This window comes from Microcaecilia unicolor, chromosome 8 (genome assembly GCF_901765095.1).
Source record: "Microcaecilia unicolor chromosome 8, aMicUni1.1, whole genome shotgun sequence".
NCBI lineage: Eukaryota > Metazoa > Chordata > Amphibia > Gymnophiona > Siphonopidae > Microcaecilia > Microcaecilia unicolor.
In genome coordinates, this window is record NC_044038.1 from 222,653,160 (window position 1) to 222,680,711 (window position 27,552).

At 44.2% G+C, this 27,552-nt stretch overlaps 1 protein-coding gene across 1 annotated transcript in view; it reads right to left on the reverse strand.

Annotated features, from left to right (window-relative positions):
- Window positions 1-27,552, reverse strand: part of LOC115475866 (adenosine deaminase-like) — a 112,282-nt gene that overhangs the window by 57,776 nt on the left and 26,954 nt on the right. Inside the window, exon 2 of the mRNA XM_030211922.1 lies at window positions 6,099-6,160. Coding sequence (XP_030067782.1) covers window positions 6,099-6,160 — 62 coding nt within the window. The remainder of the gene's footprint in view (window positions 1-6,098; window positions 6,161-27,552) is intronic.

The window sequence follows — 27,552 nt, forward strand, 5'->3', positions numbered from 1 at the left end:
GTTTTACTTCCACTGGAAGCAAAACCCAGGCAGACCATCTCCTACCCCTGAACCCCAGTTATTGGCTGAACTCCCCAATCCAATCTGAAGTTCTGGCTCTCGTTAATGGCTATGGAGCACTTGACAGCAACGGACCCCTTAAATCCAGTCTACTAGGATTAGCTCTGCAGGTACCCCCTTCTTCTCTGTGTGCCGCTTGGTGAGGGCCTGTAGGTAACTAACTTCAGGCAATCAAGGACAGCCTTTCCTCTCAAGGCTTCGCCTCTATTTATTTTACTTTTAAAACCCTTCCCATGTTCTCCTAGTCACTCCCTCCCCCCCATGACTCTCTACCTAGGGCTCACTCTATCAGAGGATCTCCTCTCAAAGCCAAGGTTACATTAGCGCACACTAAATGCTACACATCCTTTCATACCTATGGAACTATGGGCACATGCTACTGTCCATTAACGTTCACTAAGCTTTATTAAAGTATAATGCATCTTGTCCCCCATCTATATATCTGCATTTGGCCCCTCAGCTATATGGTAAGCTGTATTGTAGAAAAGCATTAGTATCATAGCAACGTTAATTGAATGTTCTAATTGTGTGCTTATTAGATATTCCATCACTACAATGCTTGTGGAAGAGAGGGCTAGTGGTTAGAGTACCTGTCTTGACATCCAGAGCGGGTTCAAATCCCACTGCTGCTCCTTGCGATCTTGGGCAAGTCACTTAGGGGCCCTTTTACAAAGCCGCACGAGCATCTACGCGTGCCCAACGCACGCCAAAATGGAGTTACCGCCTGGTTACCACGTGGCTCTTGCAGTCATTTCATTTTTGGTGCGTGTCCGATACGTGCGTCCAAAAAATAGTTTTTTTATTTTCTGGACATGCACATTGGGCATGCACCAAGTGGCATTTGACGCGTGCCGGACATTACCGCCCAGTTACTGCGCGAGACTTTACTGCTAGGTCAACAGCTGGTGGTAAGGTGTCAGACCCAAAACGGACACGCGGCGATTTCATTTTGCCGCATGTCCATTTTCGGCAAAACTTTTTTTAAAAAGGCATTTTTTTTTTTGCAGGTGCGCTGAAAAATGATTCTGCGCACGCCCAAAACACGCATCTTCACTACCGTAGGTCATTTTTCAGCGCACCTTAGTAAAAAGGACCCTTTAACCCTCCATTACCTCAGGTACAAAACTTAGATTGTGAGCCCTCCAGGGACAGGGAAATACCCAGTGCAGTGTACCTGAATGTAACTCACCTTAAGCTACTACTGAAAAGATGTGAGCAAAATCTAAATAAAATATTGAATATCAGTGCTGTTAAATGTGTATATATTTTATCCTATTTCAAAGTAGTCATTAGGTTTCAATTTGCAAGTTTCCTCTTTCATTGTATTTATGTTTATACGTGTACATTTTACTATTGGGTATTTGTTGTATTTGTACCCCACATTTTCCCACCTATTTGCAGGCTCAATGTGGCTTACCTGAGGCGCTTGCCTAGTCGGTTGATAACAGATACAAGGTTATATAGTGATCGTATGAGGTATAAGGTATAAACCTGTTATGCTGTCAACTAAATCTGGTGTTAAAACTGTACCTGCTGGAAACCTCCTTGGGTGAATCTCTTTATAACGGCAGTTAATAAATCCCAAAATCAATAAATTAATTAAAAAGGGCCCTTAAGTGTTTTAGCCTGCAGTACCTTGAAGACTGATCAATCCTGGGGTCCCTCAAACGTAGCAGTAGAGGTAACAGGTTCAATTACAGAATGCTTGTGGGTGGGGGAGGGGCAACTGAGAAGCAAGATGTAAATACGACTTCAAAGTTTCTGCCCAGTGAAAAGTTAAAATATATATGTGTGGTTTTGGGAGAAGGTGCTCACCAACTGTTTCTGGAGATTGCATAACTGGCTTCTTCCACTGTAAATTAGGAGACTATAATCAGAAATAAGTCAATTTTTTGTAGCTGAGGGTTACGGATATAATGTTGGTTTATGATGGAATAATGTATGTTTTCTAGCTTGAAATAGTGCTGAGAGGGTTAGCTAAACATACACAAGCAGATGAACAAAAGCCCCGCGCTGTTCCAAACAGCACTCTAAAATAGCGCTGGAACAGCGTGGGGCTTTACCGCACCGCTGATCAGAGATAATTGCATGCAAATTTAAGCACGCAATTATCTCTGATCATGGGGTAGAAGTGCGGGAGAATTGTGCCTCAGCATGCGCTCAGCACAATCCTCCCGCATTTGTTTGACAGGTCTGGGCTGTCAAAAGCCAACTATCAAACACAGGGGCTGGAGGTCCACGGGGCCACCAGGGCCCAACTACCCCCTGCCCCGAACAACGGGGGCTGAAGGTCCGGCAGACCTCCGGGTCCCCCCGACGATCACCCCACCAAGTTCAGGGAGGGCTGGAGATCCGGTGGGTCTCCAGCCCACCCCTAATTCCCCCAGCAAAAGGTCCCTGGTGGCCTAGTGGCGACCAAGCAACCCCCCTCCCACCAGCGACAGGGGGGGGCTGGAGGTCTGCTGGACCTCTGGTCCCCCCCAGGTTCAGGGAGGGCTGGAGATCGAGTGGGTCTCCAGCCCCCCCCCCTAACTCCCCCAGCAAGAGGTCCCTGGTGGCCTAGTGGCAACCAACCAACCCCCCCTCCTAGCAACCTCCGGTCCCCCCCAACGATCCCCCCCAGGTTCAGGGAGGGCTAGAGATCCTGTGGGTCTCTAGCCCCCCCCCCTAGTCCCCCCTACCTTGTGTGTTGGAAGAGGGAGGGTAGCCTGTCTCCCTCCTCTTCCTGCGACACCGCAAAATGGCGGCACCCAGCACTGCCCAGTGTATCCGGGGAGGGCTCTGATCATGGGGTGTTAGCAAACGCCGGCGCTAGTATGGCGCTAACAGCCTCTAGCGCTGGCATTTGCTTCTGATCATTCCCTTGACAGAGCGTAAAGCTATTAAACCTTGGTTTACTAATTTATACCACCAATGCACTATTCATAGTTGTATAATACTACTACTACTACTACTACTAAACATTTCTAAAGCGCTACTAGGGTTACGCAGGGCTGTACAATTTAACATAGAGGGACGGTCCCTGCTCAAAGAGCTTACAATCTAGCAGAAACATTCCTAGTATCAGGGGCATATCTGTGTGGGGCCACAGGGGCCTGGGCCCCCGCAGATTTCGCCCCAGACCCCGCTACTGCCGCCGTGGGTACCTTTGCTGGCGGGGGACCCCAACCCCCACCAGCCAAGGTCCGCTTCCTCCTGCCGCTGTGCAGGACGTCAGACTCATGTACAACGTGCAGCAGCGACGTCAGACTCAGTCCGAAACTGCATTCAGCTAGCAGCTTCTTTGAACAGCAGCACAGAGTGACGGAGGACGAATCCCGATGAAGAACTTAAAAAACCTCGCAGCGGCAGGAGGAAGCGGACCTCGGCTGGTGGGGGTTGGGGTCCCCCGCCAGCAAAGGTACCCACGGCGGCAGGGGGGGGGGTCGGAAATGGCGGCGGCTATAATGTGCCCCCTCACTCTGGCTTCGGCCCCCGCTACCGCTGACTTTCAGATACGCCCCTGCCTAGTATAAAAAAATAAATAAATAAATGCCAAAAAATTTGCTGAGTGCCTGCTTATCAAAATGATCAGTGTACAAAATATGTGACATTCCAGGGAATGTTAAAAACTTGCACTCGGCCCCAAATTGAAAAGTTGTTTCGCTGCCCAGACAAAGGGTCCAAGTCTTCTCTAGACTTTTGACCCAAGGCTTCTATCTGAGCGCTATTATACAATCTGGTTACATAAAGAACATGATGTTTTCAAAAGCACACACTGTGGTCCAAAAACACACAACAGCAGATATTAAGACACTGGATGCTTCAGAAGCACAGACGATGCACAATGTATTCTAACCCAAACCGGAAAGATTAAAGCAACAGTATCAAATACTGTACCATATTTTCCTTGAAATTATCAACTCGCCTCTGTCTAGACCCTATTCCTTTTCCACTGGGTCTCTCTTGTTTCACTGTCTTTAGTTACCAAAGTATATAATTTCTACTGTTTTGGGGAAGGAAGTAAGAAACAGAAACTTTTTTTTAGCCATAATTAAAGGCTGTCTTGGGTTTTAAAGTTTCCTCCCCCTCAGTGTTGTACTCAAAGTCTGGGTACAGATTTTTTTTTTTTTTTTTGACGACAAAATATGCAGCAGCACCTTGATTTAGTTGGGAGAGGTTAAGCATTTTGATAACTACCGTACCATGTAAATGAGTTTATCTTGTTGGGCAGACTGGATGGACCATACAGGTCTTTATCTGCCGTCATTTACTATGTTACTATGTAACTAGAACATACTTAGGGATCCTTTTACTAAGGTGCACCGAAAAATGGCTTGCGGTAGTGTAGGCATGGGTTTTGGGTGCACGCCGATCCATTTTTCAGCGTACCTGTAAAAAAAAAAAAACCTTTTTAAAATTTTTGCCAAAAATGGACATGCGGCAAAACCAAAATTGCCATGCGTCCATTTTGGGTCTGTAACCTTACCACCGGCTATTGACCTAGCGGTAAAGACTCACGCAGTAACTGGGCGGTAATGACCTACGAGCATCAAATGCCACTTGGCGTGGGTCAAATATGCGCGTCCAAAAATAAAAATAATTTTTCAGACATGCACCAAAAATGAAATTATCGCAAGAGCCACGCAGTAGCCGGGCGGTAACTCTATTTTGGCGGGTGCTGGGCGCACACAGACGCTTGCGGAGCTTACTAAAAGGGCCCTTATTCTGCTGCAATAACGAACAACAAAAAAAGCTTTTCAGTCATACTGATAAAAGCAGTGGCGTACCAAGGGGGGGCGGTGGGGGTGGACCACCCCGGGTGCACGCCGCTGGGGGGGGTGCTGCGCGCCGTGCAGCGTCGTTGGTTTCGGGGCAGAGGGAGCATGGAAACCAACGACGCTGACCGGTGCGCGGCACCCCCCCCCCAGCGGCGTGCACCCAGGGGGGCGGGGCGCATCGGCAATCCGCCCCGGGTGTCAGCGCCCCTCGGAACGCCACTGGATAAAAGCACAAGAATCTGTAATAGTTAGATTTGATATTATACATTTTGTAAATATATTCAGCAAGGTCAGGGAAACTCAAGTGCAACATTAGCAAAGCTCATCTACTCCATTGTCCTAGAGTTCCTTTCACAAAGACACACAGCTCCTAAGATTCCAGCTTCTTCATAACTCCTTAACAGGCAATAAATACATTTAGCTGTTTTCTTATGCTAATACCTGGAGCAGTGGCGTTCCTGGCCTGGATGGCACCTGGAGCGGAGCACCAATGCGCCCCCCTCTGGGTGCAGCGCCCCCCCCCCTCTGCTAGATGACACCTCCCCCCCCCCGGGTGCACGCCACTGGGGGGGGGGGTGCCGCGGTGTGCGCCTGCTCTTCCGAGTTCACTAAACTTTGTTCATTCGCTGCAGCTCCCTCTGCCCCGGAACAGGAAGTAACCTGTTCCAGGGCAGAGAAGAAGCATGGAACAACGGAGGACAGGCGCGCGCCCCCCCCCCCCCCCCCCCCCCCCCAGCAGTGTGCACCGGCGATCCGTCCCGGGTGTCAGCCCCCCCTAGGAACGCCACTGAACAGAAGTGCCATGCTGGATAGGACTGGTAGTTCATCAAATCCAGCATCCTGTCTCTGAAAGCAGCCATTCCAGCCAGGCCACTTTTTCAGTAGTTATTCCAATATTTTATGAATTCGCTGCTTTTATCTTATACTGGGAAGAAGTCGTCAACTTTTACTTCTACTTTCACTTTTATTTTTCCACTACTGTCTTGTAGTTTTCTCATTAGATTTTAATGGACCTGAACTCCGTATCAAGCAGATCCTCATTTCAATCTAAAATCAATTAAGCTTTTCAAATGCAAAGGATTAAAAGGTCAAAATCAGCCCAAGAGGCAAACGTCCATTAGACGCAGTCATAAAACGTTGAGGTCATACATGTGTCTGGTACCTCTGTATCTGATGGCTTTTAAAGTCAGGGTGCGGTTGGCATTTAATGGACACTTTCTGCAGATACCTCATAAAAAAAATATACCACAACACACATTATTTTTTCCAGTGACTCACTTAGCAAAGTACAGGATGGTTTCTGGCTTAATGCTCCCATCTAGGTGGACGTGAAGCTCTACCTGCAAGACAAAGAAATTAAGTTTAACTCAAAAGATTTAAGTTAACATAAATGGTAAAAGCCATGACCTTAAAGGAAACTTCCAAACCCTTGGCTTTCCCCCTGAAAGTGCTTACTGGGTAAACACAAACTTTCTGTTCAAAGGATGCAAATACAGGACTGTCAACTCTTCTTCCGGGCACTGACTGCTATTGCTGGCTCCAGCCCAAAACAGCTATACTTGCAACAAGCAAAGTTTCTGGCAATGCAAATTAAGAGCTATTGAATGCTTTATTGGACACACCAAGCATTTTGCACTGTTCACAAGACAAAAACTTTTATATAACCATCCATAAGTACATAAGTAATGCCATACTGGGAAAAGACCAAGGGTCCATCGAGCCCAGCATCTTGTCCACGACAGCGGCCAATCCAGGCCAAGGGCACCTGGCGAGCTTCCCAAACGTACAAACATTCTATACATGTTATTCCTGGGATTTTGGATTTTTCCAAGTCCGTTTAGTAGCGGTTTATGGACTTGTCCTTTAGGAAACCGTCCAACCCCTTTTTAAACTCTGCTAAGCTAACCGCCTTCACCACATTTTCCGGCAATGAATTCCAGAGTTTAATTACACGTTGGGTGAAGAAAGATTTTCTCCGATTTGTTTTAAATTTACTGCACTGTAGTTTAATCGCATGCCCCCTAGTCCTAGTATTTTTGGAAAGCGTGAACAGACGCTTCACATCCACCTGTTCCACTCCACTCATTATTTTATATATCTCTATCATGTCTCCCCTCAGCCGTCTCTTCTCCAAGCTGAATAGCCCTAGCCTCCTTAGTCTTTCTTCATAGGGAAGTCGTCCCATCCCCGCTATCATTTTAGTTGCCCTTCGCTGCACCTTTTCCAGTTCTACTATATCTTTCTTGAGATGCGGCGACCAGAATTGAACACAATACTCAAGGTGCGGTCGCACCATGGAGCGATACAACGGCATTATAACATCCTCACACCTGTTTTCCATACCTTTCCTAATAATACCTAACATTCTATTCGCTTTCCTAGCCGCAGCAGCACACTGAGCAGAAGGTTTCAGTGTATTATCGACGACTTTATTACTTTATTACTTTAACCTCAGTACTATCCGGGCAGTCTGGGGGCAGTGCCTGGAGTTACTGAATATTGAGGCTAACTGAGTATCAGTCTGAATATTTATTTGTTGCATTTGTATCCCACATTTTGCCACCTATTTGCAGGCTCAATTAATGGCGATCGCCATTACCGGAATAAGAAATACAGAGTGGTATTGTATTGAAGTTCATAAGTGACAGAGCATTTTAAGCAGTCAGGTAGAGAGAGTTCATTTCCGGAATGAGAAATAAAGTGGTATTGCGTTAAAAGTTCATTAGTGACAGAGTAGATTAGGCAATCAAGTACAGAGGGTTCGGTTTTGTCCAGTTCTGGTATAAGTTTCGTTGTCTGGTATTTAGGATGGATCATTGTGGTATGCCTTTTTGAACAGGTTGGTTTTTAGCGATTTTCGGAAGTTTGTTAGGTCGTGCATTGTTTTTATGACGTTTGGTAGTGCGTTCCATAGTTGCGTGCTTATGTAGGAGAAGATACAGTGGGGGAAATAAGTATTTGATCCCTTGCTGATTTTGTAAGTTTGCCCACTGACAAAGACATGAGCAGCCCATAATTGAAGGGTAGGTTATTGGTAACAGTGAGAGATAGCACATCACAAATTAAATCCGGAAAATCACATTGTGGAAAGTATATGAATTTATTTGCATTCTGCAGAGGGAAATAAGTATTTGATCCCCCACCAACCAGTAAGAGATCTGGCCCCTACAGACCAGGTAGATGCTCCAAATCAACTCGTTACCTGCATGACAGACAGCTGTCGGCAATGGTCACCTGTATGAAAGACACCTGTCCACAGACTCAGTGAATCAGTCAGACTCTAACCTCTACAAAATGGCCAAGAGCAAGGAGCTGTCTAAGGATGTCAGGGACAAGATCATACACCTGCACAAGGCTGGAATGGGCTACAAAACCATCAGTAAGACGCTGGGCGAGAAGGAGACAACTGTTGGTGCCATAGTAAGAAAATGGAAGAAGTACAAAATGACTGTCAATCGACAAAGATCTGGGGCTCCACGCAAAATCTCACCTCGTGGGGTATCCTTGATCATGAGGAAGGTTAGAAATCAGCCTACAACTACAAGGGGGGAACTTGTCAATGATCTCAAGGCAGCTGGGACCACTGTCACCACGAAAACCATTGGTAACACATTACGACATAACGGATTGCAATCCTGCAGTGCCCGCAAGGTCCCCCTGCTCCGGAAGGCACATGTGACGGCCCGTCTGAAGTTTGCCAGTGAACACCTGGATGATGCCGAGAGTGATTGGGAGAAGGTGCTGTGGTCAGATGAGACAAAAATTGAGCTCTTTGGCATGAACTCAACTCGCCGTGTTTGGAGGAAGAGAAATGCTGCCTATGACCCAAAGAACACCGTCCCCACTGTCAAGCATGGAGGTGGAAATGTTATGTTTTGGGGGTGTTTCTCTGCTAAGGGCACAGGACTACTTCACCGCATCAATGGGAGAATGGATGGGGCCATGTACCGTACAATTCTGAGTGACAACCTCCTTCCCTCCGCCAGGGCCTTAAAAATGGGTCGTGGCTGGGTCTTCCAGCACGACAATGACCCAAAACATACAGCCAAGGCAACAAAGGAGTGGCTCAGGAAGAAGCACATTAGGGTCATGGAGTGGCCTAGCCAGTCACCAGACCTTAATCCCATTGAAAACTTATGGAGGGAGCTGAAGCTGCGAGTTGCCAAGCGACAGCCCAGAACTCTTAATGATTTAGAGATGATCTGCAAAGAGGAGTGGACCAAAATTCCTCCTGACATGTGTGCAAACCTCATCATCAACTACAGAAGACGTCTGACCGCTGTGCTTGCCAACAAGGGTTTTGCCACCAAGTATTAGGTCTTGTTTGCCAGAGGGATTAAATACTTATTTCCCTCTGCAGAATGCAAATAAATTCATATACTTTCCACAATGTGATTTTCCGGATTTAATTTGTGATGTGCTATCTCTCACTGTTACCAATAACCTACCCTTCAATTATGGGCTGCTCATGTCTTTGTCAGTGGGCAAACTTACAAAATCAGCAAGGGATCAAATACTTATTTCCCCCACTGTAGGTGCATATGTTGATTTATATTTTAGTCCTTTGCAACTGGAGTAGTGGAGATTCAGGAATGTGCGTGCTGCCCTTTTTGTGTTTCTGGTTGGTAGATCTGTGAGGTCTGACATGTAGACCGGGGCTTCGCCGTGAATAATTTTATGAACCAGGGTGCAAATTTTGAACGCAATACGTTCTTTGAATGGGATCACCAATTAAGCCCTCAGTAGCCACTTGGGCTGTGGAGTTAGGAGTCAGTAAGAACAAACTGACCGTCTCCAGCTTCAAAATAAAAAAAACATTATAACGTATGGTCAATTTATCATTTTATACTTGCATATCTTTGTTCTGGTTCTAAAGTTATATTTACGAACTAGAGTCGGAGTCAGATAGTGGAAAAATAGAGGGAGTCCGAGTCAAAGGTTTGGTGTACCGATTCCATAGCCCTGGTGGCCACATTGTTGGAATGTAATTGTATTTTACATGCATTGCCTGTCACCTATTATTTCTCTGTGATTACTCTGTGACCTCTGATGTGAATTACTTAGAGAGGTCACATAGCTATGCAACTTCCTGTTGGGGGTTAGATGCAGCACATGCAGCACATGGAGCACATGGAGCTCATGATCTCTCCTAACCTGAGAGGATCTATGGTGGTGTGAGCATCCATTACCATCTAAGCACATGGAAGGAGCTGATAATACAAATGTATAGTAATATGTATATATAAGCCTGTCTGATTATAATCTAACTACAAACTGTGAGTAAACAGATGTTTTGTTACTTCAACTTTAAAGTGACTCAGCAGTGAATTATTCAGGGGTGAATGAGAGAGAGATGAAGAAAGAAATTAACATTTCTAAAGCTGAAGCTGTGTGTACTAAGATCTGCTAATTATTTACTACAAATAATCCAACAAAAGGGTTATGGGCCCAGGGCCAGGAATTGAAAAAGAAGAGAAATATTACCAGGCAGAAAAAAAGGCCACATTTTTCTCTTAAGTTTTAAAGGAAAGATTCAGTCTGTCTCTCTCTCCCCCCACACAGCAGACAGAAGGCTAAGAAAATGGCTGAGGGAGGAAATTCACCATTTTTCTATTCTCTCAAGGTGCCTAGATTAACTGAGTTTAATTATCAGCAGTGGGAACTAAGATTCATATGTCTCCTTCGAGCAAAAGGATTAAATATATGCTTAGACCAAGACAGAACAGCTGAAAATATGGCTGAATGGGACAATGCAAACTATTATGTGAAGTGCATGCTTTTGGAAGCTCTCTCAGAGAAACAAGCCATATTAGTGGAGGGAAAAGATACACCAAAGGACATTTTATATAAACTGAGAACTATGTATGCAACTACATATGCAAAGCAGCAACCAATTTGGCTGGCAGAGTTGAATGAAACCAAATTAAGGGATAAAAGTAAATGTAATGATCACATTATGCATCTTATGTCTTCATTTCAAAAGTTAGAACTTTCTGGAATTCCCATGTGTGATGCATTGAAAAGAGCATTTCTTTTTACCTCACTATCAAAGAAGTTTGATGTTTTTAGGTCTGTAAATGAGGCCATTGAAGGGCAATCTTTTGAACAGGCAACATCAAAACTAAGGCAGGAATGCATAATAAATGATTCTGAGGAGATGTGTTCTCAAAGCAAGTCAGAGAGAAATGAAACAAATTTCTTGGCAAAGAACAGAGGAAGGCGGAGCTATGGGAAAACTCCACCCAAGGGCAAGCTGATTTGCTACTCATGTGGAAAGGAGGGACATGTATCTAAATGGTGTAAGGAAACACAAAACACTCCCTCTAGCTCACCTAAGCCAATGGAACTAAAGAATTTTCAAACCAGGAAATGTATGAAGGACAAAGATAAACACAAGGGCTTTCTAATGGCAGAAAAATCTTTGACTATGGTAAATAATAATTCAAATGAAAGTACTTGGATTTTGGATTCAGGGAGCACATGCCATTTAACCAATTGTAAGAATTTCTTTCAGGAAATGTGTCCAGAGGAAGGTATTCTTAAAACTGCAAACGCAGGGACTGCTAAGATCCAAGCAAAAGGTATTGGATTCTTAAAATGCAAAGTGTCTAATGAAGTTAAAGAAATTCCTGTAAGTGATGTCTTGTATATTCCCCAAGCAGTTTGCAATATGCTTAGTGTATCTACATTAGATAAGAAGGGATTTGTGATTCATTTTGAAAACAGTAAGTGCACAATCTCTAAAAATGATGAAGTGTATGCTGAAGCTTTTATGCATAATGATGTTTATAAGCTGAACATTTCAGGTGAAGCCTCACATATGGCGCAAGTAAGGAAGAATGATGGAAAATGTAGTCTGGAAATCTGGCACCGCCGCCTGGGACATCGTGATTCTAAGGTGATCCAGGATCTTTACAGTAAGCAACTGGCCACCGGCATTCAGATAAGTGCAGATGCTGGTAAAATGGAGAAATGCATAGACTGTGTTACTCAAAAAGGTGTGAGACCCTCATTTCCTGCATACACAGGAAATAGGAGTAATAAAGTGCTGGACTTAATACACAGTGACTTATGTGGACCGTTTAATATCCCATCATTGGGAAATAACAGATTTGTGCTAATATTCTTGGATGATTTCTCTAGATATTGTGTGGCCTATTTGCTGAAAGAAAAAAGTCAAGTCACAGACATGCTGAAGAAATACGTAGCCATGGTGAGCAACAAATTTGAAAGAAAACCAAAGGTTCTTCAGACCGACAATGGTGGTGAGTTCACTTCACAAAGCATGCATGTATGCTGTCAGATAGCAATCTCCCTAAAAGACTATGGGGAGAAGCCATTCTCACAGCAGTGTACCTACAAAACAGAATGCCAACTAAAGGCGCTGAGCGCACACCACATGAGACATGGCATGGTAGGAAGCCAAACCTGTCACACATAAGAACATTTGGAAGTACAGCATATGCTCATGTACCAAAGCAAAGAAGGCATAAGCTGGATTCCACAACAGAAAGGGGCATTTTAGTTGGCTATGCTCCAGGACACAAAGGATATAGAATTTTGAATCTGAAAACTGGCATTGTTGGCATAAGACATGTTACATATTTTGATGAAAACAAAAGGGTTGATAAAGGCTGGATTATCCCAGATGAGCCTTATCATCCAGAATATGAAACTAGAACCATAATAGACATGCCAGTGTATATAAATGCCATACCAAGGCAGATGTCTGAAAGCAACTCACCTGTATCTAACGAGGAACAGGCAGAGGAAGCAGACACAGAAAGGATCATTGAAGAAGACAGTACAGTTGGAGAAGGGGAATCAATTGGAGAAGGACTCTCAGATTTAGAGGATGCGGAAAGGTCAGACCAACCTGTTGTCAGACGCTCATCCAGGGAAAACAAAGGTGTTCCACCCCCAAGACTGTCTTACCTAACAAAGTCAGCAGAAGCTCAAGAGCCCTTAACATGGGATGAGATTGAGAAAATGCCAGCAGAAGAAGCTGCTGAATGGCATAAAGCTGCACAAGAAGAAATTGATGCATTGGATAAAAATAATACTTGGATTCTTACAAAATTACCTCCTGGCAAGAAAGCTATAGGATGCAAATGGGTATTCAAGTTAAAAAGGAATGCACAAGGAAAAGTGGAAAGGTATAAAGCCAGATTAATGGCAAAGGGATATCTTCAAAAATATGGAGAAGATTTTGATGAAGTGTTTGCACCTGTAGTGAAACACACGACAATCAGAACACTTCTGAGCATTGCAGTCTCAAAAGGCATGCAAGTCAACCACGTTGATGTGAAAACAGCGTTTCTTCACGGAGATATAACTGAGGACTTGTACATGGAACAACCAACAGGTTTCATAAATACAAAACAAAGACAGCTGGTGTGTAAATTAAACAAAGGTCTTTATGGATTAAAGCAAAGTGCAAAATGTTGGAATGATAAATTGCATGAAATATTGACAAATTTAGGATTTAAGCAAGGTGAAGCAGATAAATGCTTGTACACTAGGTGCACAAATGGACAATATGCATACATTTTAGCTTTTGTTGATGATCTGCTCATTGCAAGCGAAAGTGAGCAAGAGTACAAGGACATTGTAAAGTGTTTAAACCAGAATGTTGAGATAAAAGAACTTGGTAATGTGTCATACTATCTTGGTATAGAAATTGAGAAACAAAATGATGGTTCTTATCTTCTAAGCCAGAAGCAGAAAATAAATGAGCTTATTGAAAGTTTAGGTATGCAAGATGCCCAAGTTGTAAGCACTCCCATGATCACTGATTTTCTGAAGGATGAAACAGTAAGAGAACCTTTACCAGATAACATCCAATATAGATCAGCCATAGGTAAGCTTTTATATCTAGCTACCACATACAGGGCTGATATAGCAAATGCAGTAGGAATTTTGAGCAGAAGGGTCAGCTCACCTACCAAATCAGATTGGACTGCAGTTAAAAGGATGGTAAGGTATTTAAAGGGTACCATTGATTGTAAATTAAAGATTTCAGCCAATAGTAATCCAAAACTAATATGTTACTGTGATTCAGATTGGGCAGGGGATCATTCTGATTATAAATCCACAAGTGGATATGTGTTTATGTATGGAAATGTACACATTTCATGGGCCAGTCATAAACAAAGTATTGTGAGTTTGTCTTCTACAGAAGCTGAATATGTGGCTGTATCGGAAGCGTGCAGAGAACTGATGTGGATTGAAAAACTTTTGCTGGATTTCGGAATAGCTGAAAAGAGACCAATCCAGATAATGGAAGATAATCAGAGCTGCATCCGACTGTCACAGAATGACAAGGTTCAGTCACGCACCAAGCACATCGCAACGAAATACCACAACGTGCGAGAGTTGGCGAAAGAAGGGGTCATCAGTCTACACTATTGTCACACAAGTGAGATGACAGCTGACATCATGACCAAACCGTTACCCAGAGAACATTTTGTGAATTTGCGTATAAAGCTTGGACTTTGTATGAATAAATAATTGCATGACAGTTATGCATGAGAAGGGGTTTGTTGGAATGTAATTGTATTTTACATGCATTGCCCGTCACCTATTATTTCTCTGTGATTACTCTGTGACCTCTGATGTGAATTACTTAGAGAGGTCACATAGCTATGCAACTTCCTGTTGGGGGTTAGATGCAGCACATGCAGCACATGGAGCACATGGAGCTCATGATCTCTCCTAACCTGAGAGGATCTATGGTGGTGTGAGCATCCATTACCATCTAAGCACATGGAAGGAGCTGATAATACAAATGTATAGAAATATGTATATATAAGCCTGTCTGATTATAATCTAACTACAAACTGTGAGTAAACAGATGTTTTGTTACTTCAACTTTAAAGTGACTCAGCAGTGAATTATTCAGGGGTGAATGAGAGAGAGATGAAGAAAGAAATTAACATTTCTAAAGCTGAAGCTGTGTGTACTAAGATCTGCTAATTATTTACTACAAATAATCCAACAAGGAGTCAGATAGTGGAAAAATAGAGGGAGTCCGAGTCAAAGGTTTGGTGTACCGATTCCATAGCCCTGGTGGCCACATTATACATGGATATCTAAGGTATAAAGCCCAAGGCAACTGGCATTGATCTATTCTTACTGTACACTGCCTCAAGTGAATTCCTTCAAAATGGAGATAAATAAATCCTAATAAATTAATAAATTTTTTTAAAATGCCGATTGCTCTGGGCTCAATATTGACCCAAATAGGTATACATAAAAACCTGATGAGACTATGTTGATTCTTAACAACATTCAGTTCAGGGGCTACTCCGGTGGCTGTGCACAAAAGGGGCGGCTTCAATTTAAAAGCCAGGATCTTCTCTCCACAGCAACGGTCATCTTCAACAGTGACACCTAATGGCCAGATTCAGGGACTGCAACTACAGTCCCTTAACCCTTGGGCAAGGAAAACGGGTCTACATGGGATTGCGCAGGAAGGTTTATATGAGAGGAATAAAAAGGTAAACAAGATCATTTCAAGTGAATGCTCATGACCGTGAACTCCAGCCCAGTTCTGGCAGAGCTGGAAATACGAAGGGGGTGGGGGAAGACCTGTCAAGGCAAATACAATTTTCTTGTCACTCTTATACCCACATATAAATTATTTTGTAACCATTAGACACATACAACCATATGGATCATATGACTGTGGTCATACCCAATTGTTTTCCTGTTTGTCTGTTGGATATTGTTGGAGTGGTTTGGTTTTTTTTTTTGTATGCACAAGGCAAATAAAATACCCAGTTGTTCTTAAGATCTCAAACTACAAAATGAAATTAACGGTATTTCAACAAAAACAGTTTTTCCTGTGAATTAGGGTAAACAAAAAAAAAAACCCAAACAGTATCATTCCTGGAAATCTTATTAGAAGATGCAGCTGCACAGATGCTGTACAAATAAAAAGCTTCACTTTAGTCTTTACAAAAATAATTCCAGCCTTGTAGGGTCAAGAAAGGATGTAGCACTGCAGCCTACAGCATTAGAGAAGAATCTCCGGGGACAACCAGGTGGTCTAATATAAATCTGAAGATGGTGGTAGGCAAATCTGACAGTAAAACAGAGCTGCCCATAACTAAACTTTCAGATAACTGATGTCACTTGCATTCAGAAGTTGTGTTCCGTCTATTCCTCTCTCTTTTGTGGAATGAGCAAGGATGTAAAAATGTTTTTTTTTAGGAATTAGGTTAATACATGAACACCTAATAGGAAGGCTGTGTTCTTCCATCTGTCTGTCTATCACCTAGTTTCATTCAGTCACTGCAGAATAGGGACCAATTTGAGAAAATTACAGAATTTGGGAGTTAAGCACAAATCTGTGTTGTTTTAAATGGTTTGAAGGGAGAGAGGTTTTAAAACTTAAGCATTGCTCCACTGCTGCTGTGCAGGGCCGCCGAGAGACTGGGCCGGGCCCGGGACAAGGCTGCCCCTGGGCCCCGCCCCCTGGACCCTGCCCCCACTGCCTCTACCATAGAAGCCCTGCACAGTACAGCGAAGATCAGCTGAGAGGAGCGCGTCTGTGTGGGCCGCGCACGCCGGAGTCAGAACAGAAGACAGCACTTCTGCTGGCGGGGGTTCGGGTAGAAGGGGCCCGGTGGCGGGTGGGACTGCGGCGCCAGGCCCCCCTGGAGGCCCGGGCCCTGGGAATTTTGTCTCCCCTGTCCCCCCCTCTTGGCGGCCCTGCTGCTGTGCACATCCATCACTTTAGAATATACCCCAACCAGCTGGATGTATGAACACACATTTTTTTGATATATTATTACACAACTTCCCATGATAACTGGCAGATCAGAACTTTCTGCATATGGAGGAAGGCAGCACGAACACATGAGACTGGACGGTGATCATGTGGTCCAACATAACCATCTTTCAAAAAAAAAAAAAAAAAATCCTATATAATCATTTTCACCTCCAACGTTCTACATCTGGATGCCTGGGTTCGTAACATCCATTCCCACTCATTGACCCGCCCTCGCGTCAAAACAATGAGGGGGAAGGGAACGCTGGAGGTGAGATGATGTCAGGAGGAGAGAATCGCGGGACATTGAGGGGAGGGAAGTGAAGAGGAGAATTGATGGACATGGATGAGATGGGTGGACAGTCATAGGCGCCCCGTATAAGAGGCTTGGGGAGGCCAGGCCTCCCCAGCCCAACCGTGACCTTCCCCTGGCTGCTGCCCCCTTCCAAACGCAGGGCTGCCTGGCGCAGCAACGTAGCAGCCAGGCAGCTCTCAGACGGTCCCTCCGCTCCCTCCCACCCTCAGCTCCCTGATCGACAGTCCTCCTCTCCGCTCCTCCCCCACTTGCGCGTGTTTAAAGGGAAAGGGAAATGGGACTTGATATACCGCCTTTCTGAAGTTTTTGCAACTACATTCAAAGTGGTTTACATATATTCAGGGACTTATTTTGTACCAGGGGCAATGGACGGTTAAGTGACTTGCCCAGCATCACATTCCCTTAAAAACATAATCGCCATTACATGATAACCTTGCTAGCACCAGTTTCATTTGTGTGAGAAACAGGCCTTTTTTACTAGTATGTCATAGTACCTACACACTCCTGAATGATCATTGTCCATAATGGAATGTTCCACTGCCACAGTGTGAAAATATAGAAAAAAAATGGGGATAGTAATTGTAGATTAAATAATTCTTTTTTCTTTTCATATCTACATATGGAAAGAACTTTGAACAAATTACCCGAGCATTGGAGCTGACTCTGTGGGTGCTTGAGCACCCCCAATATTGGAAAAATTCCTTGTATGTGTCCAGGGAGGGATCATTTCCATTGGGCTTAGCACCCCCAATAATTTTGAAATGTTGGCTCCTATGTACCCGAGGACGAAAGCACTTTATCTTCCATCTGCCCTTTCTTCACTGTAGGTAAAACATACCTGTACTCTCAGAGCAAGTCCTTTCAGCCACAGAAAAAGAAAAGGGGGGTGGGGGGAAGACCGTGGAGTACCCCTGTGCATTTGCCCTACATGTACTGTTATCACTGTGTACAGCCAGTCAGATTTCCAAAAAGAAACCCTGCCAGGGTTTTTCCTTTGAAAAATTTGCTTACAGGCCTGTGGGTTCAATGCATTCGGAAGCCCACTTGCTCCTACCTCCAAGCAGCAGCTACATCAAAATGGCCGACACGATAGGGTTACCATTGGCTCAATCCGTCCTCCTTTTTCTGGAGCCATATGGTAACCCTACGACACGACCTCTGTCAGTCTCATGGCACTACACAAGTGGGCCTTGCTCCTGCCCCCATCACCCCTGCTGGGCCACCAATAGGGATTTGGTAATATCACAAGCTGGTGGTGGGGGAGGGAGGGTGCCCATGAGGGGCAGACACCAGCCGATATTGAGCCAGGGCCCGTATAAGCTCCAGCAGCCATGGCCTGGACACAGAATACCTGGGGCTAAAATTAGTGTTTAGAAACACCGACCACTGCCGGCTGAATACTTATCCCCGTGATGTGCAATGTGTATAGTATACAAAGCCAGTATGTAACAGTAAGACAAATAGACACTGTTGATGTATTTTGTCAGCCTGAAAGAAAATCCTCAGCCTGATTCTACTCGTGTCAGAGGATTTGGCAGAGCTGTTCTTCCCTTAATTAGTATTTTTGGTTCAATAGGTTTTATGACGTGTGCTGTGGAATTTGCTACATAACCATTTTGGGCCTGGACTGGTTTACTAAAGGTAGTTTTTCCTCTTTCTGTGGCTGTGGGGAAACATTTAGCAAATCCGACCCTTTGTCTATTGTTTTTAGTGGAAGCACTGGGAGGAGGAGCTGGCATAAGCATTTTACTGCTACATCAATATTAATATATAAATAGTTCACTCCATGGCACAGCAAAGTTGGTTTCATATTTTTTTTAATGGGGGGGGGGGGGGGACATTTTGTTTAATGACAGTTTTTTTAAACATGCATTAAATCCATTTAGTGCATGGTAAGTTTTACCACGTGCTAAAAGCAGAAAGGCAACAGAGGGTAATTCTGAAGTAGGTGCCAATATTTACATGCTAGTCGTGTGCTTGAATTTACTTGCATCTTTTTCAGTTGTATCTCTAAGTCAAGTTACCTAGTGTACCTGAATGCATCTCCCTATCCCTGGAGGGCTCACCATCTAAATTTGTACCTGAGGTGAAAGAGTTAATTAAGCTCCTTGCCCAAGGTCACAAGGAGCAGCAGTGAGCTTTTAACCAAGCTTTCCCGATTCTCAGCCTACTATTCCAACTATTAGGCCAAGGGTTCTCATCCGTGTCCTCGGGACACACCCAGTCAGGTTTTCAGGATACCCACAATGAACATGCACAAGAGAGATTTACATACGATGGAGACAGGGAATGCAAATTAATCTCATGCATATTCATTGTGGATATCCTGAAAAAAAGTGCCCTGAGCTCAAGGTTGAGAATCCTTTCATTAGACTACTCTTCCACTAGCACATATACACATGTGGATGTATGTACATATAGGGAAAGGGAAAGGGGACGGGGACTTGATATACCGCCTTTCTGAGGTTTTTGCAACTATGTTCAAAGCGATTTACATATATTCAGGTCCTTATTTTGTACCTGGGGCAATGGAGGGTTAAGTGATTTGCCCAGAGTCACAAGGAGCTGCAGTGGGAATCGAACTCAGTTCCCCAGGATCAAAGTCCGCTGCACTAACCACTAGGCTACTCCTCCTTCATAGGCGTACCTATGTGTTATTCTATAACTACACGTATATCTTAAATAGCAATCGTGTTACAGGAGAGACTCTGGGTAGAGCATGAGTGTGACGCACATTTACATGTATAACTTAGCACCAGCATTTAGGAAAAGAGAAAGGATCTGTATATAATATGTTAAGTACTACTAGAAAAGGTGTGAAGAAGCTGAATCAAAGTCTCTTTCCATCACTGATACAGCACAGAGGCCACCCACGGTTTGATAATTCTATCCCAAGTATATCGGAGCATGGTGGATATTAAGAAGAGAAGACTGCTCAGACTCCATGGGGGTAATTCTGTAATGGAACGCTCCCATTTAAGTACCTGAAGCCAATGCGGTAGGAGGGTTATTCTGTATTGGAACCGAGGCATCTGGGTTTTGTTATAGGATACAGGCTTAACTTTCAGAGGTCCATACTTACACAGGCCATAGAGCCTAAATGCAGCAGGAATGCATGGAATTTACACTGTTCTGTAAGCGAAATGAACTTCAAGGTATTTCAATGCACATTCCCGCTCCACCACAATCTACTACTATTAAACATTTCTATAGCGCTACTAGACTTACGCAGTGCTGTACAAATTAACATGAAAAGACAGTCCCTGCTCAACAGAGCTTACAATCTAAATTGGACAGACGAACAGACAGCTAGGGGTGGGGAAATTGCAGTGGTAGGGGTGATAAGTGAGGGTGTTAAGACAGTCCTCAAGAATATTAAAGCATTCACTTTTACAGCAAAGCTGGGCTTGGGTCTCCCAGACTACTCGCTGAAAGAAAGATGTTGAAAACACAGCAGGACATCCAAACTTCTCCAGACCCAACCTGGTCGATATACCATTTTTTGATCAGAAGGGGAAGTGGTCAAGGCTTAACCAGCCATGAAAAGGCAGCTCCCAGCGCTGAACCTCCAGCCTCTGGGTTTCATTCACCAAGAGACCCTCAAAAATCTTACAACTCAAAACAAAATTGGAACACCCACTTTGATGGACACTACTACCCATCCCCCATTACTCAGCACAGATGAAGTGCAGTGGCTCCAGAAATTCTCATTCTCCGAGGACAAGCAGGCTTGCTTCTTCTCACAAGTAGGTAGACGCCATCCCACATCGCCCGGTTTGGCAAATATGCCATAGAAAAAAAGAGAGAGCTTCTCGTGCTCCAGCGTGCATGCGTGAGTGCCTTCCTGCCCGCAGTGCCAACTCGCTGGCTCAGTTTCGTTTTTTTCTGATTGAGAAGCGGCTGGCATTTCTGCCTGCTCCTCACATGCCCAAATACAGCGATTGAGTGCTTTTCAGCATTTTTTTCCTACCCGCTTCCCTTCTTTTGTTTAATTTTGTTTCCTCTAAAAAAAAAAAAAAAAAAATTAAAAAAAAAAAAAAAGAAAGACCTTAGTTTCTTAGCTTTGCCTCATGTCTAACTTTCATTTTAGGTCTGCTCGGTCGGGTCTCTATTGTGCCTTTCCCCTTATTGTTAGGCACCATCGCGACTTTTAATTTGGCCAAAGCGAATTTTCCTTCCATGTACACGAAGACTCCCAGTGACTTCAAGTGTTGTACCCAGTGCAACTGGACCATCTCGGCAAAGGACACCCATTCGTGGTGTCTTCAGTGCCTTGGGCCAGACCATAGCCCTGCCCAACTGTCTTCGTATGAAGAAAATGATCCAGGTTTCCAGGGAGGCTCAACGCAAGAAAAGTTTTGGAGCCCGATCCAGTTCTTCGATGTCGGCATTGAGGTTGGAGGCGTTGGCTTCGACTGTTACACCAGCATCGGGAGTCATGGTAGGAATGAATGGCTGCTTTGAGACCCCAAGACACTGGGAGTAATGAGGCATCAAGTGGGTCTCCACCTGTCTCGGGGACTCCCGCTATTCAGGCCCTCCTGGGACCGTCCATCGTCAGTCATCGTGGATATCCTGAAAGCGTGATTGGCTAGGGTGCCTCCAAGATCAAGTTTGGGAACCACTGGGTTAGTGTCTGTGGTCCCCAGTGGATTTCTATAGGGAAGAACCTTCTACGTTTTATAAATCATTTTCCTTAAGCACCCAAAGTGCATAATGATACCATTACACATAACCAACATATGCAAATTTCTGCACCAAAGACATGAGGCATCATTAAGTGTTCATATTTGTATCTGAGCTATTTTTCAGCAGCTTTAACACATTCTGAATACACAATACCCTCTGAGGCCTCAAAGATTTCCATTATCCAGAGCTGATGTCACCGACAGCTCAGTGGGCCAAGGGCTCAGTGATTTAGTGCAGATTGTGGCTGAACATGTGGAATATAGCAAACATGTATTTTGGCGAACTGCTCACATCCAGTCTTCCAAAAATCCCAGCCGTTATTATACAGAGTATATAATAAGTATGATTTGAATAAATAAGTTGGATCTATACCAGAAAGTGCTCAGCACCTCTCATTTTACAGATAGAAATCCATAATACTATTTCCACATAGTATCTTTGGGGGGGTCTTTTAATTAGGGCACTGGCGTTTTTAGCGTGCATTAAAAATTGGCGCGCACTAAACACTAAAAGATGCCAATATATTCCTATGCTCAAACATAAATTTATTTCAAACTGCAATCGGAAGTATAATTTTTAGTTTTTCATGGGGGATCATCAGATATAACTGCAGCTCACACCATATGAACAATAATGTTCTTTCTACATGCAAGAAAATGGTTGTGGTGCAAATCGTCATAGGATCACCCTTATTTTCTTAATTTCTTTTTCCTTATTTTACATCTTTCAGTATAACGTAGCTGTCTTGTATAACAACAGCCTTGTATATATCAACAAATGTGCATTTTAGCATACACTAATGCTAGATCATTCACCAGTTGTCTTTGTAATAATGTGGTATATGTTATCTGCCCCTGTCAAAAAGTTTATGTGGGCAGATCGAGTAGACCAATAAAAACATGTTTAAATGAGCACAAATCAAGAATAAAAAAAAAAAAAAAAAATCAAGTGATTTCAGCGCCATTAGTACAGGATTATCGATTATATACATTTATCAGTTATCAAATTTTAAAGAACGATGGATCTTTCAGCTTGATACTCTTCATCCTGCAGGACTCAATTCGGAGATCGATTGGTGGTCCTTGCTCTAACACGACTGGTTGAATGCATTTAGCCTTGTAATCCAATCATGTCTGTTTTCCTATCAACTGTAGCCTATTTAATGATAGCCTCCGCGGCCATTTTCTCTATATGCGGGAGTGTACGAATTTTATTTATTGCATTTGTATCCCACATTTTCCCACCTTTTGCGGGTTCAGTGTGGCTTACAATACGAGTTAAATATTGGAAATACAATTTGTTACAGATTGGTTATGGATTACATTTTGCATAATTATGCGAAACAATTGGAGTGTCCTTGGGAGTGTAACAATGGAGCACAAACATTGAAACATTGGGAGGAAACAATGTGAGCTTAGAGGGCGATAAGAAGGAATAAAGACATATGATATATATCTTTCTGTGATTGAAGTTATGAATGATGTGATATTACGGGAATGAGAGTTCCGAGGTGAATGTGTGATGCATTCGTGAATAGTAGGTGTGGACTTTATGTGTTTTGGTTCTTTCCGTAAATCTTTTCGAAAAGATGGGTCTTCAGTGATCTGCAGAAGGAAGCTTGCTCGTTGATTGTTCTTAAGTTGCGTGGCAGTGTATTCCAATACTGCGTGCTCATGCGAGAAAAGGTTGATGCATGTAGCGTTTTGTATTTCACGCCTTTGCAATTGGGGAAGTGGAGGTTTAAGAAGGTTCGGGATGATCTTTTGGCGTTTCTGGGTGGTAGGTCTATTAACTCAGACATGTAGGCTGGGGCTTCGCCGTGAATGATTTTGTGGACTAAATGTGCATACTTTGAAAGTGATGCGTTCCTTTAGTGGAAGCCAGTGTAGTTTCTCTCGTAATGGTTTTGCACTCTCATATTTTGGCTTTCCAAAGATGAGTCTGGCTGCCGTATTCTGGGCTGTTTGAAGTTTTCTCAGTGTTTGTTCTTTGCAACCTGCGTATAGTGAGTTGCAGTAATGTTATGGTGAGGTACTGCGATGGGATTTGTTACTATTAATTTATTTTACATCATAAACTATTCACTACTAAGACTACTGCTTTTATTTTATAGAGAGCCTCTTCCTTGAGGAAGCTTATTGCGAAACCTGGCCACGTTGGTGGAGGTTCTCCTGCTGATAAAGGCTGCTGCTGCCGCCTTACAAAGATAAGTGTGTGCTAAAATGCACATTTTTGATATATACAAGGCTGTTACACAAGACAGCTATGTTAGGGGTAGGAGTGGAGGAGTGGCCTAGTGGTTAGGGTGGTGAACTTTGGTCCTGGGGAACTGAGTTCGATTCCCGGCACAGGCAGCTCCTTGTGACTCTGGGCAAGTCACTTAACCCTGCATTGCCCCACGTAAGCCGCATTGAGCCTGCCATGAGTGGGAAAGCGCAGGGTACAAATGTAACAAAAAAAAAAAGTTATACCGAAAGATGTAAAATAAGAAAATAAGGAAAAAGAAAATAAGGGTGATCCTATGACGATCTGCACCACAACCATTTTCTTGCATGTAGAAAGAACATTATTGTTCATATGGTGTGAGCTGCAGTTATATCTGATGATCCCCCATGAAAAACTAAAAATTATACTTCCGATTGCAGTTTGAAAGAAAGTTATGTTTGAGTTTTGAATGTTTGGGACACTATCCAGCTTATTTTCGAAAGAGAAAGACGCCCATATTTCGACCCAAATCGGGAGATGGGCGCCTTTCTGTCATGGGCTCCCAAATTGGTATAATCGAAAGCCGATTTTGGGCGCCTCCAACTGCAGTCTGTCGTGGGAACGAACAAAGTTGATGGGGGGGCGTGTCGGAGGCATGGTGAAGGCGGGACTGGGGCGTGTTTATCGGCCGAGGAGAGATCGGCGCGCTCGGCCGATAATGGAAAAAAGGGTGGCAGAAGCGAGAATTTGGGCCGCTTTTTTTAGACTTTTTTTTTTCATGAACAAGTCCCCCAAAAGTGCCTCAACTGCCCACATGACCACTGGAGGGAATTTGGGATGACCTCCCCTGATTCCCCCAGTGGTCACAAACCCCCCTCCCACCAAAAAAAAAAAACTTTAAAAACCTTTTTTTCCCAGCCTATATGCCAGCCTCAAATGGTATACCCAGCTCCATCACAGCAGTATGCAGGTCCCTGGAGCAGTTGTTAGTGGGTGCAGTGGACTTCAGCCAGGTGGACCCAGGCCCACCCCCCCCCCCCCCACCTGTTACACTTGTGCTGGTAAATGGGAGCCCTCCAAACCGCACCCAAAACCCACATCTAGGTGCCCCCCTTCACCCATAAGTGCTATGGTAATGGTGTAGAGTTGTGGGGAGTGGGTTTTGGGGGGCTCAGCACCCAAGGTAAGGGAGCTATGCACCTGGGAGGTATTTTAATTAAAAAAAAAAACTTTTTACAAGTGCCCCCTAGGGTGCCCGGTTGGTGTCCTGGCATGTGAGGGAGACCAATGCACTATGAATCCTGGCCCCTCCCATGACCAAATGCCTTGGAGTTGTTCATTTCTGAGCTGGGCGCCTTCGGTTTCCATTATCGCTGAAAACCAATACCACCCAGCTCAAATCTGCCCAAATCCGAAGCATTTGCCCGGCACCAACCGTATTATCGAAACAAAAGAGGGACACCCATCTTTTTAGAAAATACGGTCTGCCCCGCCCCTTCGCAGACCCATCCTCAGAGATAGTCGCCCATGGAGATGGGCGTCCACGTTCGATTATGCTCTATGTAAAATCATACTTCTACTTTAGTCCCACATATTTTATTGATAGTGGGTTTTCAATTGGAATATATTCCTATGGGCGTCTTTAGCATGCACCTATTTTTAACGTGCGCTAGAAACGCCAGCGCGCCTACGTAAAAGACCTCCTTTAATTCTAGCACAAAGCTCTATCATAAGAAGCAGCAGTACATGAAACTAACTATATTGAATGTCTTTTTCATTTTTCAAAACATTCTTCTGAAGTACAACCCTCCAAAGGCTGATCCAGAGAATCCTTTGTAGTTTGTCAGATCTAGGGCAGCTGGACATTTTTGGAAGTTGCAAGGTCTGAACACAACAGCGTTTGGCGACTAGCCGTACGGTTACCCTCTTAGTATCTCGTCTCCATAATCTGCCTTTAGAATAGTTAGAGAAACAATATCAATGTGAGGTAATTTTACCAAGCATTTCCTCAAAGAAAGGATGAGCCTTACAGGTGCGTCTAGGGGTTAGAAGAATGGTCAGATTAAAAGTGAAGCATACTGTAATCCAAACGCAGGCACAGCAAACAGGAAGGAACTTCCTACGAGAAGGCAGCACAGACAGGAGAAAGAGGCTGGCCAAAAGACGAACCACCACGGGAGTTGTTGCTTAATCACACTTCATTCAGAGCACCAGTAGAAAGACCCCGACACTGGCCGTGTTTCGGCAAGGAAACCCACCTGCCTCAGTGGTCGCAACTATACTCTTTATTACATAGTAACATAGTAGATGACGGCAGAAAAAGACCTGCACGGTCCATCCAGTCTGCCCAACAAGATAACTCATATTTGCTGCTTTTTGTGTATACCCTACTTTGATTTGTACCTGTGCTCTTCAGGGCACAGACCGTATAAGTCTGCCCAGCACTATCCCCGCCTCCCAACCACCAGCCCCTCCTCCCAACCATCGGCTCTGGCACAGACTTTATAAGTCTGCCCAGCACTATCCTCGCCTCCCAACCACCAGTCCCGCTGCCCACCACAGGCTCTGGCACAGACCGTATAAGTCTGCCCAGCACTATCCCCGCCTCCCAACCTCCAGCCCCGCCTCCCGATCTTGACAAAGCTCCTGAGGATCCATTCCTTCGGCACAGGATTCCTTTATGCTTATCCCATGCATGTTTGAATTCTGTTACCATTTTCATTTCCACCACCTCCCGCGGGAGGGCATTCCAAGCATCCACTACTCTCTCCATGAAAAAATACTTCCTGACATTTTTCTTGAGTCTGCCTCCCTTCAATCTCATTTCATGTCCTCTCGTTCTACCACCTTCCCATCTCCGGAAAAGATTCGTTTGCGGATTAATACCTTTGAAATATTTGAACGTCTGTATCATATCACCCCTGTTTCTCCTTTCCTCCAGAGTATACATGTTTAGTTCAGCAAGTCTCTCCTCATACGTCTTGTAACGCAAATCCCATACCATTCTCGTAGCTTTTCTTTGCACCGCTTCAATTCTTTTTACATCCTTAACAAGATACGGCCTCTAAAACTGAACACAATACTCCAGGTGGGGCCTCACCAACGACTTATACAGGGGCATCAACACCCCCTTTCTTCTGCTGGTCACACCTCTCTTTATACAGCCTAACAACCTTCTAGCTACTGCCACCCGCCTTGTCACACTGTTTCGTCGCCTTCAAATCCTCAGATACTATCACCCCAAGATCCCTCTCTCCGCCCGTACCTATCAGGACAGAGAGGTGCATAATTGCTGTGCAGAAATACTTGTACATTGCAAGGAAAGCTACTGTGATTCCACTTGCTTTCCTTGCGATGTACAAGTATTTCTGCACCAGCAATTATACACTCAGGGCTTTTTTTGAGGGGGTACTTGGGGATACAGAGTACCTGCACCTTTTCCATTGTCTGCTAAAATTGACCCATGGACCCCCAAGTTTTAATGAAAGTTCAGGCCCTACACACCAATTCTGTCTTGTCATAGATTCTGTGACTGGTTGCAGGGGGCCTGGCTATTGTGGGGTGGGTCCCTCAGTGATCACCCCACCCCTGAAGAGTGGCCTAGCATTTGAGTACCAGCACCTTTTTTGATAGAAGAAAAATGCACTGTATACACGGCCGGTGTCTGGTCCTTTTACTGGCGCTCTGAATAAAGTGTGATTAAGCAACATCTTCTGTGGTGGTTTGTCTTTTGGCCGGCCTCTACTTTC